At 36.4% G+C, this 14440-nt stretch overlaps 1 protein-coding gene across 1 annotated transcript in view; it reads left to right on the top strand.

Annotated features, from left to right (window-relative positions):
• The window catches only part of FBN2 (fibrillin 2), a 119944-nt gene that overhangs the window by 81528 nt on the left and 23976 nt on the right, over positions 1-14440 (top strand). Inside the window, exons 33-43 of the mRNA XM_058825784.1 lie at positions 715-837; positions 2415-2540; positions 4670-4792; positions 5020-5142; positions 5422-5583; positions 6480-6548; positions 7169-7294; positions 8013-8138; positions 8709-8861; positions 13066-13134; positions 13679-13804. Of these exons, the coding sequence (XP_058681767.1) occupies positions 715-837; positions 2415-2540; positions 4670-4792; positions 5020-5142; positions 5422-5583; positions 6480-6548; positions 7169-7294; positions 8013-8138; positions 8709-8861; positions 13066-13134; positions 13679-13804 (1326 nt within the window). The remainder of the gene's footprint in view (positions 1-714; positions 838-2414; positions 2541-4669; positions 4793-5019; positions 5143-5421; positions 5584-6479; positions 6549-7168; positions 7295-8012; positions 8139-8708; positions 8862-13065; positions 13135-13678; positions 13805-14440) is intronic.

Below are 14440 nucleotides of genomic sequence, written 5' to 3' on the forward strand. Positions count from 1 at the left end.
ATTGGGACTGGAGGGGTGGGAAAACTGCATCTGCAGTTGCTGGGCTGCTGTAGTTGTGTCTGTCCCCTTGCCTTCATGTTTCAGTTTGGTGGGTGAAAGATTGTAGTACTTGCTTTTTGTTTTCAGAACATTTTGGGATCTGTGGAAGAGTAGCTTCATTTAACCATTAGGCTTTATTGATGTAATGTGCTAAAAAAAATTACCATATTATGGGATCTCTCACCTTTTTTTACTTTTTCTTCCTTTTTTTCTTTTTTCTTTTCTTTCCCATACATATTAACATCCAGGTGAATAGATAATATCATCTCTCATGGGGTTGCATTATTTTCACTTTCTTCTATTACTTGAGGAGACTTGCTTAATAAGTGGTGGATTTTTACCTCGCTACATTTCTTTGGTTCAGTTTCTTTTTCTTTCTAAACTAATTTTGAATTTGAGCTCTTTAACATGACATTAACATCCAAGTAATGAGTCAGCTGAATTCCATCTGTTGCTCAGAAATGTTTTGCCCAGTCCCACACGTTGTAATTTAAAGGAAGGTGCTTTAAAATGGAGTCACTATTTAGATTAACCCTGTGTCATCCACTAGTAGATATGTGTATTTATGGAGTCACAAATCATGTTTGCAGTGGTGCTGGTTATCTTGGCAGTTAATTGCCAGCCAGTTTACTAATTGCTGTGCTGCTGCCTGCACTTTTTGACCCTAATGTGCAGATCTTGATGAATGCTCCAATGGGACCCAGCGGTGCAGTGCCAATGCCCAGTGTGTGAACAGCCCGGGCTCCTACCACTGTGCCTGTGCAGAAGGATTCACTGGAGATGGCTTTACCTGCTCTGGTAAGGAGTTTTGTGACACCTGACTTGTCCCTGGTTGTTGTTCTTTTGTATGGAACCTTTGTGAGTTAGACCTAAGCCCACAGTGCAAGACAATAAATGTGAAAATGTAATTGAAGATCAAGACGCTTCCTGTCTGTATAAGAAATGGTGTCAGAGGAACCTGATTGTTCTTTTGATTTGTGTGCCAGTTGGACCCACTTGGGTCCATTTTTTATGGGAAGTTCCTGTCTGATGCTTCTTCCTCCTCATCTTCATGCCAATTATTTTGAACATGCATGTCCTACTTGCAGCAGTGCCTCTAGTCAAGAGCACCAAACATCAGCTCTGTTAAAATTCTTCTCTCAGGAATCATCTATTTTCCCATCACTCTATTAGTAGAACAGGATGTGATCATTAACAGAGGACTTTTTAAAAGAAAAACAAACTGCAGTTAAAAAACACTGCCTGTGATGCCTGCATTTAAATTTGTAGATGAGAATGAACGTTGTTATTCACACAGCAAGTGACTCAAAGAAAAAGACTTTCTTTGTATTAAAGAAAATATAAAGATTTTCTATTGAATATTAATTACTATGTCTTGGGCTACTCTGGTCTTTATCCACTTGCAGAGTGGAGACGCAACATTATCTCGGCTCTCGAGTTCTAACACATCCTGTATTTGGTCAGCATATTTAAAGGTCTGAAGAAATGCATCCTAATGATAGTAAAATATCTAGAGAATTACTGTGAATGAATTCATTATTGGCTAACTGGCTAATTACAAATAAAAATTACTTTACAGCTTAGAAACAAGATTTTCTGATTAGTAGTGTAACGTTTTTTAGTAGAGAATAAAGACCTTCAAATATGATGTGGTTTTTGTATTTCAAGTTTTTGGTTCATGAGTACAAAGTTTTATCCCTATATTGAGCTTCTGTGTTTCTCTAAAAATCAGATGTAATAGTAATTATGGACTAATAAAATGAAGAAAGCATATAAAATTATTTTTGGACAATCATAAGCATAGCTGACAAAATTATCACTTTTTATGATGACTGCAGTAGTGAATGCCCTCCCTTGCCATTCTCTTTCTTTATAGTTCTTTTGGGGCATACTAAAATAATTCCTGGTGTGCAAGCAGTACTTGTAATGTTCCTCACCCTCGAAGAAAATTTTCTAAAATTAATATGATAATAATTTTCTATGTATGATTTAGGAAAATTCGCCTTTTTAATTTTTTTCTGTCAAAATATCATAGCAGTATATACATGGAGGCAAAATTTTGACTTTTTAAGCAAGGTATTTAACTTATTTGTCAAGATTATTGGTACTGAATCTTAAAAGCTTGCATTATTAAAAAAAAAAAAGATCATCTGTTAATGAAAAACAAGGAGTAAGGAATTGTGTCAAGGTCAAAGGAATAATTTTGGAAACTGTGTTTGCTTTTCTGCATCCTTTCAGTTCACTTCAGGGTATAAATACTCTGTTTTATAACTTCAGTGCTCAACAGCGCTATTATTTTGAACATCAGGATGTATTTATGTGTATTTTTGCTGATGAAGCCTGTAGTTTCAGAGAGGTTTTCCTGTCTCCCACAGATGTTGATGAGTGTGCAGAGAATGTCGACCTGTGTGAAAATGGGCAGTGCCTGAACGCCCCCGGTGCCTTTCGCTGTGAGTGTGAGATGGGGTTCACTCCTGCCTCTGACAGCAAGTCCTGCCAAGGTGAGCTGCTGCTGCTGCTGCTGCCCCAGCTTTGTTCTCTGGCTTTGTGTTGGCTGCTCTAAAGCAAAGAACAAGCGACAGGACCTCCACCTGGAAGCAGAGAAAGCACCACATGTTTCACATACAAGAAATTTCTTCTATGTGAATTATGTTGGAAGGTTGCTTTCATCTTTTTTATGATGTTTTCCTGGGCTTCATCCATAAATCCCAGAGTAGAGGTTTGCCTCAGCAATTTTGTAAATATTTTTTTAATTTCTGTTTATCACTATTGGATAGTGTGTGGAAAATCCTGGGTTTTCCTTCTAGTCCAGTTCAGCTTTTATTCCCTATTGTGTTCTTAAACCTTTTGTTGTTGTTGTTTAATATAACTGTATAATAAGATGAAAACATTTTAGCTGGTGCCCCAAAGCTTTTAAGTTACTTCATGCTTACTGGTGGAAACCACATAACATCTTTGAAAATTAAAAATCTTTATACAAAAAACAGTTTTCAAAATCTAATCTCCACAATTCAGTCCAGAGCATGGCATTTTCTAACATTCAGGTGTACATGTATGGATCAGATTCCAGGACAATTTAGGTGCTTCTGAGGAATTACCTGCGCCACTCTGTAGTAAGATTTGTTAATCAAGCATTGCCAATCATCTTTCCTGAATTTCTTGGTGCAGCTTAGTCATATTACAGTGGTGCCAGTAATCTAATAAAAATCCCCTAATCTATTTCAGCCAAACAATGTTTTGAAAAACAATGTAATCCTTAATTTTGGGTCAGTGTGTTGAAGGATTTGGGTCCAACAATTGAAGGATTTTGGAGAAATGCTTGATACATTACTGTCATTACAGCAGAGATCTGAAAGCATTCCATTGATTAAATTATGCTCTTGGAGAGCTAAAATACCTGGGTGCTGAATTCTTAAAAGAAGTCAGCTTTTATTTCTATCACTTTGAAGTTGATATATTAATTTGCCTTATTGTAAGGAGAGTCCTTGGCTGATTTCTGCAATCAAGAGGCAAAATCCAGTCTTGATTTAATGAATTTAATAATGGTAATACAAATTATTAATCCTCTTTCTTCAGAAGTCCCTTGAGATGTCAGTGCATTAGCTTCTCAGTGACCTGATTTGGAGGTCATTCCATGGCTGTACTCAAGGGTATTTAGAAATTTTATTTTCTAGATGAAATTGGCTCAGGACTTTTGGATGTTAAGTATTCATTTTTCAAATGCCCTCAGAAGTTAACCTTTCTCATACATTACTATAGAGAGCCATTTTATCACTTCTCAACCTGTGGCTGAGGTAATCCAGCCAGGTTAAAAGTAGGTATTTTATTACTGTAATAATTTTATTACCCCTTTTGCACATCTTGTGCAAAATTAGTTCATCAACAGAGCACTGTACTCAGAATTGCAAAGATTTGGCTGTGCTTTGTAAAATGATATTAATGCTTTCCACTTCCCTATCTGCTAAAAATAATTCACTAATACATGCCAGAATTGCATTTGCCTTCTCCACAGCTGCTTTATTCTGGCAACTTAAAAAGCCCTGCTGTCTGACAGTACATAGAGGGTTTTTTTTCCACTCTTATCCTACTTACTTTCAACTCAGAAGTCTTTGACAGTTTGTGCCTAAAAACATAGCTTTGCAGTCTGTGGAGTCAGTGTTCAACTGCTTTTTACACTGCAGCTGACCAAAGTCATCCAATTTTATGTCAGTGTCTTTCAACTTGATTTCATCTTCAATTTAGATGAGCGTGCAGGCAGTCCTTTAGATATATTTTAGCTCATCTGTGTTCAGTTACTAAATAACTGTTTCAATGCGGACTTGAGGAAATCACAGATAATTCCTTCTTCTAATATTCCTATTTTCCCTCTATTCTTCCTCCAAGGAGATACGGCTGTTGATGCTTACACACTCTCTTTGTTGTTACTACACTTTCTTTACAAATACAAATTCTCAAATGTAAATTTTGTGCAGTATTCTGCACAAACTCAAAAAGGTTAGCTTTTAAAATATTTTGCATGTGTCTCCTTCTGCTTTTATAGTGGTATGACACATAATAGCAACATGAGCAATAATAATAGCAATAATGTGGCAATGCTGTGTAACTTTCTGGTTTCGATATATTCCTTTAGACACCGATGAATGCTCCTTCCAGAATATTTGTGTGTTTGGCACCTGCAATAATCTCCCAGGAATGTTTCGTTGTATTTGTGATGACGGCTATGAACTGGATAGAACTGGGGGAAATTGTACAGGTAAATCACTGCTTTTAAGAAACACATCAGCAAAAAACGTGGCTTCTGAAGTATGCAGATGAACAAAGTTTATTTGTAGTAGTTTGGTGAATTATTTGTAACACTTCCCTTCCATTTCAGCTAAAATTCACTTGCATTTGAAACTCCCTTGCTTTGTTGTCTTAGAAAGTAAAATTATTCTTTTCTTTCCAGTGAGCAGATTTATGAATGTGGATTTCCTATTTTAGATATTGATGAGTGTGCTGATCCCATTAATTGTGTTAATGGTCTTTGTGTAAACACTCCTGGAAGATATGAATGTAATTGTCCTCCGGACTTCCAGCTGAATCCTACTGGAGTGGGTTGTGTGGGTAAGAAAAACTTTCCTGAGTATCACTTTTGAAATTACTTCTTTTTTGCAAATAATATAGAAAAACAATGATTCCACAATTCTGCATATCCAATTATGTAGTTTTTTGGTGTTGTCTGTCTCAACATCAGTAGCTATCAATGTTCTTGAAGTGCCAATGACTTCAAGAGCACAATGTTCCCCGAATTCCTCCTTCTAGGTATGAAGTTACAGATGAATGCCTGCTGTTCTTTGCCTGGATTATGGTGTGCAGCTCTAACCACGTGTGCTTTTCTCCTAGATAACCGTGTGGGCAGCTGCTACCTGAAGTTTGGACCAAGAGGGGATGGGGGCCTGTCCTGTAACACTGAGATTGGGGTTGGAGTCTCTCGTTCCTCCTGCTGCTGCTCTCTGGGAAAGGCTTGGGGGAACCCCTGTGAGACCTGTCCCTCCGTCAACAGCAGTAAGGAAATGTTCTTGTGTTCTCCTGATGCTGCCTTGTTTTAGAAGGGATGGAAAAAAGAATTTACAGTCCTTACTGTGTTGCTGTACATTTCTGATTGGAGACAATTTCCTTGCCACTGTCAGAGAGACAGGGGAGCAGAGGTGTGGACCTGAGCATCACAGACCTGACCTTTAGTCTTCTGTGACTAACTTGGTGCTTGTTCTCACACTAATAATCAGTGCTATCTTTAGAAGGCACTTCCCACCAGACCAGGTGATACTTTAGGTAGTTTGGGGCACTTTATTTTGATCTTACTTTTTTTCCCATTTAAAATAAATAAAAAAATTAATGATGCTTAGAACTCAAATAATGGCTTTAATTTGGAGGGCTTCAGAGAAGAGTGTGGATAACTGTTGTGTATTTATGTCTAAGTCACTCTTGAGTACTTTCAAAACCGTTACCTAATGATAGTTATCAGCTTTGTAGAGGTTTAGAGGTCTTTAATGAATAATGATACACAAATGTCAAGTTCTTTACAGCCTCTTAACAGTAGTAATTCCAAATTTAACACTTATCTTTATCAGTGGCATACTGGCATTTCATACTAAAGAGCTAATCAAAACAGAAAGTACATGCCTCTGTAAGGACACAGTATGGAAAAATCAATATTGTGCCTGCCTTAAGGGTATAAGGTTCTGAGGTTATGGCTATAAAAGAAAGCATTCCTCCTTATCTTACATTGGTTTTCTGTTAATCTAGTGCACATTTTTATTTACTGTGAATAGGTCAAAAAGCTAGAAACCAAATGACTGTATGGAAGAACAGCCATTAAAAACATAAGTGACATTTTATGATTCTGTTGTCTTAATTTTATTTTTTGTGAGGCTGACATGTTGTCTTTTATTATACTTCAGCTGAATACAATACTCTCTGTCCAGGGGGAGAAGGATTCAGACCAAATCCCATCACTATTATTTTAGAAGGTGAGTTTCTGTGATGACTGATAATAATTTTTAAAAAGGGGTTATCTTTGAAGAAGAACTGCATTTTTCAGAATTCATTATATTCAGTGCAAAGCAAAAACCACTGTTAATGTGAACTGAAAAACAAAATGAAAAGGCACACAGCAAAAGAATACTGAGGAAGTCCAACACCATTTCAGTAGGAAAACAATCTGGTGCATACCTTTTGTGCGCTTCCTTGCTTTAACTGGATTTCAAAATTGGGCCTTGAAGGATAAGTCATTTATGAAAATTACAGCTCATCAGCAGAAGGTGCAAATGTCAGGAAATATTCATCAGACAAAGCAGGTCTGGTTCCAATAAACAGGCAGAAGTGAAGAATTAAATGCCAAATTCCTGTAAACAGCAATGGAACATTTGGTTTAACAAGCTGAAACTATTCCTTAAGGGCTGTTTGAATGGAAGAGAATGAGCATCTTATCCATGCATTCCTGGAGAGCAATTTAGAAGTCAAAAAACCACACATGACAGTTCAAAGCTACTAGTTGGCAAAATTTCAGGGTAGTACTTAAATTCTCTTCTTTCTTTTCATTCTGGAATGAAAATATTGTGAGTTGGTTTTTTTTCCCCTCTGTTTTCAGACATTGATGAATGTCAGGAGCTGCCAGGTCTCTGCCAAGGTGGAAATTGCATCAACACTTTTGGCAGCTTCCAGTGTGAATGCCCAAAAGGTTACTACCTCAGTGAAGAGACAAGAATCTGTGAAGGTTGAGTCCCTTGAAGCCTTTTCTTCTGTCACAGTGCAGTTACTATGAAAACCACCAATTTTTAGCCTTAAATCCATAAGTGGGCATGGTACACCCTACCCTTATTTAGAGTTTTACCGAAAATCATTATATTTGGTACCAATGATACAATTAGCACAAAGCTAGAAATGGAACTCTTGGATATAATAATGTTTATTTTAGATGTTAGACCTCAGCCACGTGTATTCAGTGAACTAAGGGGTTATTAATGATTTCTGGCTTCTCACTTGTATCCCCTGCAAGTTTTATGATGCTCCCTGCATTTTGGGTGTGAGAGTAACAGTTTAAGTTACTCAATATGAAGTAAAGTTCATACTGGTTTTCCTTCTGTGTTTGAGATTTTTCATAACTGTTACGACCAAAATTGTAAATTGACCCAAAAACTACAAAGTGATTAAGCCTGCTGTGAGGTGTGAATGTCTTTCATTAAGCTGATTTGCTCCTATTTTCAGTGGCAAGTTCAAGAACTTTTAGTTTATTTAGTGTGCTGTCTTGCACTTAAAAGAGCTAAAGCTAAATTTAGAGGTTAAAATCAGAACTGTGTTTTCCAAGCTGTTCTTTAAATGAAGCATTTTTGTTATCTTAGCGTGGTTTATTATGGTCATATTTCTCAGATACATTTTCTTGGACTTGGACCTCTTCTCTCTCATTAACTGCAATGTTTTTTCTTGCTCTCTAGATATTGATGAGTGTGTTGCACACCCTGGTGTCTGTGGTCCTGGCACCTGCTACAACACCCTGGGGAACTACACCTGCATTTGCCCACTTGAATATATGCAGGTGAATGGAGGACACAACTGCATGGGTATGTGAAATGTCATCTCTAGTATTGCAAGAGAGGGACAAACCCTGTGCTTTGTCTATTTAAATTATAATAAATCATTATTATATGTTTATTATGCTTTGTCTATTATTATTTTATTATTACTTTGTCTATTTTTAGCTCCCAGTTGGTGTCATGTTGTCAGGAAAGACATTCCTGTGATTGGCATGCGGCATTCAAGGGCTCTTACTTCCTAACAGGGCTCGCTGTTCACTGGTTTCTTTTAGCTGATCATTTCCAAATGGTGGGGTTTGCCATACAAATGGATCTCATGATCCTCTTGTATCTGCTCTGTGTTTATGATTTCTTAGGAGTTCGCCTTTTCCCACCTTGTGTCTTTTAATGAATATAGAAAATATGTCACATAAGTCTAAAACAAAGACTGTAGAATACATCAATCATTAAATTATTATGAAATGCCTGTGTTTATGTTGCATTCAGGAAACAGAGTTAATGAATCATTGTCTGGATTGTTAGGGTGTTGATATTTCCATAGTATGGCAGTTATCATAATGTTGATTACTTCATAAGTGCTTCTTTACTCATATCCAGACATGAGGAAAAGCTTTTGCTACAGGAGCTATAATGGAACCTCCTGTGAGAATGAACTGCCCTTCAATGTGACCAAAAGGATGTGCTGCTGCACATACAATATTGGGAAAGCTTGGAACAAACCTTGTGAGCCATGTCCAACTCCAGGAACAGGTAAAGCCTTCTGTGGTCACCCCGTTTTGTTACTTTCTTTCCTTATCTGCTGCTTTGACCTATCAATTAAAGTTAACATTTCAGCCTGAAAGAACTTTTACTGAGCAGTAAGACTGGTGTTGAAGATACTGGCTCTGACCAGAGATAGCTCCTGTCTAGTGTGTCTTCCAGAATAATTTGTTTAGGATAATTAATTACTAAAATTAATACATTTTGGTAATTTAGTTCTTGATAGTTGGAGACACATTTATCCTGGTAGTCCTAGTCTGTCCGAACATCAAGATTGGGTTTCAAACTTAGTATAGGAAGCCTTTCTAGATTTTTTAGCTGTGTCTCACATTTGATTAATGATCTGCTTGGTTACTTTCACATTTCCTCTCAGTGAAGGTGACGGAACTTGCAAAAATTGCCCAGTAAGTAGGGCATTGCAATGGGAAATAAAAAATTCTCTTTTGTAAATGTAGGTGAAAATAATAAAGGACAGTTCATTTTCAGTCAGAGTTTATGGAATTGACTTCCTGAAATAAAACAGCCCTGGAAAGCTCAACTCGGAAAAGTCATTGGTGGGAGAACCACCAACTTGGAAGGAAACCTGACATTAATTGAATAATCTTTATATTTGAGAAAAAGAGCAAAGATGCTAAGATAAAACTAAAAAACTCATGTGCCTGTTTTGTACAAACACAGTTTATTTTTTATTGTACTTGCCCCAAGTTTATATCACTAAATCTGTGCCTCTGTTGCTGTGATTGTGCTTTTAGTATAAAGAATGTATTACTTCCATTTCAAGTGGTTTATCCTGGTCACATGAGGTAGACAACAGATAATGTAAGAAAGATCTTCCCTCACAGTAAAGAGGAGGAAAATAGGACTGAGAATAAGAGAAAACAGCCTTTTTCTCTTTTTCTGATATAGGAGGAGGGAGAATGAAGGAATGCTCCTAGCAGTCAGGAATGGGAAATGGAAATAAGCTTGAGAGAGGAAATACATATTTGCTACCACAGAGAGCTCATGAAATTCTTTCCCATAGTCATTTATTTAAATGTCATAAAATTGTCATAATGGTGACAGCAGGATGAGAAAAGTACAGCAAACTGCTAGCAGGGATTCATGCAATTAATGTTCTTGGGTAGAAGAAAGAATTCTCCTTCTAGATTGGTGACACACAAATTCTCAAAAACTTCTGCAGCTTTTAATGACTTGTTAAAACCAAAATTGCTTGATATTGTGCAAGCAGTTATGGGGTTTAAATATTTCCTGAAATACTTCAATATTGCCTTGTTAGCTTTTTTAAATGACTTTACTGTTTTTGCAGGCATAGTTGAAACCTTTTACCATGAAAAGGGATTGTGTGAGGGATCAAACTCAACTTCCAAGTGGAAATGGTTGAATAGCTGCATTTATGTTCTGTAATCAGTTGTTTTGCAATCTGTTTGGGGGCTGCATATGACAGACAGGGGTTGGGGTACACTGACCCTAACCACGTCACCAGACTGAGCCCAGTGGCTCATTAAGAACATTATTCTGCCCTGATGAGGATTTTAAGTGAGCTTCACATGCCCACACATTTGCCTTTTTTTTTCCCCCCTTAGTGAACAGAGCTTTCTTCCTTTTTCTCTGTTTATGCTTAGCAATCTGTTTGATGACTTTAAGTAGTAAAAACTGTTTTGTTTGATTTTACACATTATGTAGATCATAACTATTAACATACAGACTTCAATCAGAAATAATAGTCCGTTTTTGTTTTTTTTTTACCCAGAGAAGTGTAGAAAGCTGTTTCATTGTTTAGAGGTAACGAATAATGTACAGGACTCCTTTATGGCTTGGTAATTTCAGGAGTGCCTGATCTCAGTTTTTTTTTTCCTGGTATGTGACAGATCTTTTTGTTTAAAAAACACTGTAATTTTAAGTATATGGGGTTTTGAAATCTTTTTCAAAATGCAAAGCCAAGTTTGCAGAAGGTAAATCTCTGGCATGTTTTAGTGTGGCTATTTTGACACTTTGTATAAAGACATTATACAAATTGTATAATTACAATTACTTAATTATATACTCTTTTCTACACAGTAAAAACTGGGGGGGGGGGGGGGGGAAAGTGTGTAAAACTGAATTTAGTGGTATTCCTGAAACATGGAGGTAGCATAAGAGAAGGAAAGAGGTCCTGCAACCCTTGGACCCTCTTTCTCATCCTCCCAGACCTGATGTGTTTCATCACAGGAATAGGAGATCACTGCCCACTAGGACAGGGTAGTGGTCACAGGGCTCTGTTTTTGTCTGATCTGTTTACTGACAGCAGTAAATGGCATAAATTTCCTTGCAGAATAGAACTAAGTTCTAAAAGAACTAAGTTGCTAAGCCCCAAATCTTACAGATAAGTAGTATGTAAAACATATTAAATTACTATTAATGTGTATTAAATTATTGTAATAACATGCATTAAAGATTATCTTTGAAAGAGCAGTAAATTGGTAAATTGTAAAGCAGTAAATTGTAAAGCACTGTGGTAGACAGCTCTGTACTGCAAGAATAACCTGGTTGAGCATTAAGCAGCCATTAAACAGTAGGACAGAAGAAAGGAGAAAATGCTGATGTTCAGATATACTGGATCCTGCTTGGCTTAGAGAATTGACTAAATATGTATGAATGTGGGAAAGAGATTTTGCCAAATACCATTCTGAGCAGTGATTAACTAAATTTGCTAAAAATGGGGATGTTTGGTGTAAAGGAGGCAAGAATTACTCCATTTGTAATGCTAAACTTTTCAGAATCATGAGCTGCTGAGGAGCTGCCAATTAAATGTGGATGATAAGAAACTCAAATTACAGCCAGTAAAGACTATAATTGCTCCAGATTAAAGAGCATTACTTGCAGGAATACAGAAGGACTTCTTTGGTTTTCATTTTCTGGTGCTAGAATAATTTCAGCATTTCAGGTTTAGAAACACATCAAAGTCAGGCTTCATACTCTTCCTTCTGTTGGCTAAAGAGGTTTCCTGTAGTTCCTCAGCAGCACCAACAGTGGGCCAGGCAGTCATGGAAGTCTCCAGATATTAAACTTCCAGTAACACTTTGAATTTTATGTTAATCTAATGTTTCTATAAATTTTAGTCACTTTTTTGAAGTATATTTCACTTTAACCTAATGCCCTGAATGTACAAATAATCTGCCACACAGGTTATTTGAAATGCTTCCTTGGCAGTAGTTAGGAAATGGAATATTGAAACATACTTTTTGTGAATAATTTGAATGCTGATACGACCTAAAAAGCACCTAAAAAGGTGCTGAAAAGTGGGTGCATGGTTATTGTTTGCAAACTGTTCATTCAAACTGGTTGTGTCTTCACAATGGAATTGCTTCATTTCCCTCAAACAGGTACAAATTCCTCTGGTAGAATTATGCCATTTTGACATAGTTGTAGGACTGTCATTTTTTTTTGTATTTCTATCTAGATAAAAAATTTTTACTCTAAGTGTGTAATAACTTTTTGTCTGGAAAGCACTCTTCTGCCACTAAAACATCATCTGCAATAATGAATAGAATCTGTGCTAGAATTTTTTTCTTTATGTTGCAAACCCACTCAATTTCAAACACCTTTCCTAGAAAAGTCTGGGTTAATTTATTTTACACTTCACACCAAGCATTTCCCATTATCCAAGTGCAAAAAGAGGATATAGAATGAGCATATCAAAAAAGTGGGGATTTTGGAGCATCTCTTTTTAAAGCACAGTCTCCATTCTGATGAACAGTTCAGTAGAATTAATCTGCAGTAATTCCACAGGAAATAAAACAGATAGTATTGTGGAAGAAGCTTAAGTACAGGTAAATTATACTTATTTCTCATATTTGAAAGTGCTGCTGTAGATTCACACTGTAGATGCTTAGAAAACCTTAATTATAAACCTGAAGGAGAACTATTTAGAAAAAAAATAAAACAAAACCCAAACCTAATTGAATGGCTGCATTCTCAAATCAGACATTTACTCACGTGCCAAAGTCTGGAAAGATTTGAGGATAGTATGAATTACTATTTCAATTTGCATTAATTTATTGGCAATCTGAATTTTCAATACAAGCTATAGAGGGGGAAATTGTTCTCCTGAATATATTTGGGTAGAAACTACTCTTGAGTAACTGAGAAAGCTGCAGGTTATTCTTGGGAGATTCATGCATTCCCTGAAAATGCATTACTGTCTATTTTACTCTAGTTGAATTCAAGAGCCTGTGTGGAAATATTCCTGGCTTCACTTTTGACATCCACACTGGAAAAGCTGTTGGTAAGTTTTACCAGTCTTATTTTAACCAAAAATTGTTTTGCATAATGTTTTCGTGCCTGCAAAATGTTAAGCAAAAGAAACATTTCATATACTAAAGTTGTTAAATTTCATTTTGGAGTTACAGTGCTGACATAAATTGAGGCCAATTTTTATGTGAAATTTTTCTGTTTGTGGATTTTTTTTTTTTTTAATTTCTACATTTTGTTGTGGTATTTTGCTCATGTGGCATCCTAGTTCATGATTTTGAGTTTTAATCAGTAAGATAAAACATTTTGCCTTCAAAAAATACTATGGGATTTCTCTGCACATTTGTAAGTTCTACATCTTTGCCAATACTTAGTGTAGTTCTGTTTTTGATCACTTCCTAAACTTCATATGCCATTTTCTGTCATAATGGGCTTATGTGTAGTTTTGTAACCTGAGTGTAATTTCTGTAGATTGAAAGGAACATATCAACTCAGTTCTAAACACAGTTAAAATGAGAATCCTTGCAGTGTGTAAGGAAATGATGAACTGTACTTAAAGTAGCTCCACTGCCTTTCAGACATTGATGAATGTAAGGAAATCCCAGGAATCTGTGCCAATGGAGTTTGCATAAATCAGATTGGCAGCTTCCGCTGTGAGTGCCCCACTGGATTCAGCTACAATGACCTGCTCCTGGTCTGTGAAGGTGATTTGAAATTTGATTATTTTCTCCTTAGTCCCCTTAAGCTTATCCTAAAGGGAAGGGGAACATTTAATTCATGTGGCTTTCAAAGTCTGAGATAAAAACTGTGAGCTTTTGTAGGGCCTGAGGTTATAAATCAGGTTAAGTGCTCGTCTTTAATGTAGATGCACATGCACTTAATAAAATTTGTAATTGATTTCTGCCAAGCTCCTAAATAGGTAGTCCATGCTTTTGTTTTATTTTAGGGAGAAAATCTAATTCTTGTTCTTAGAACTTCTCAAAGAGAAGTATTCTAGATTTCTTTTTCCAACTGTATCTCTTCTGCTGCAGTTTTAGAGGCAGAGATACTCATAGAAGCTAATAAAGTTTTGTGTGTTGGAAAGTCAGTAGGAGTTTTGTCATGTGACTGAGAATTTTGTGCTAATGTGCAACCTAAAAAATTGCAAACTGTGCCACTTATTTTTTTTTTTTCCAGTTCAAATGCAAAGAGGAAGTTTTTTTTAATGCAAAGATTTCTTTAGGCAGATGTTGCAAATTTGCAAAGTGACTTTGATGTGTGGCAAGTTGGATTTGTAGGCTGGGATCCTCTTTCATCCAAAAGGTGACATGGATGAAATGGTGTTGATTTTACTTTTTTGT

Source organism: Poecile atricapillus, chromosome Z (genome assembly GCF_030490865.1).
Source record: "Poecile atricapillus isolate bPoeAtr1 chromosome Z, bPoeAtr1.hap1, whole genome shotgun sequence".
In the NCBI taxonomy this organism is placed as follows: domain Eukaryota; kingdom Metazoa; phylum Chordata; class Aves; order Passeriformes; family Paridae; genus Poecile; species Poecile atricapillus.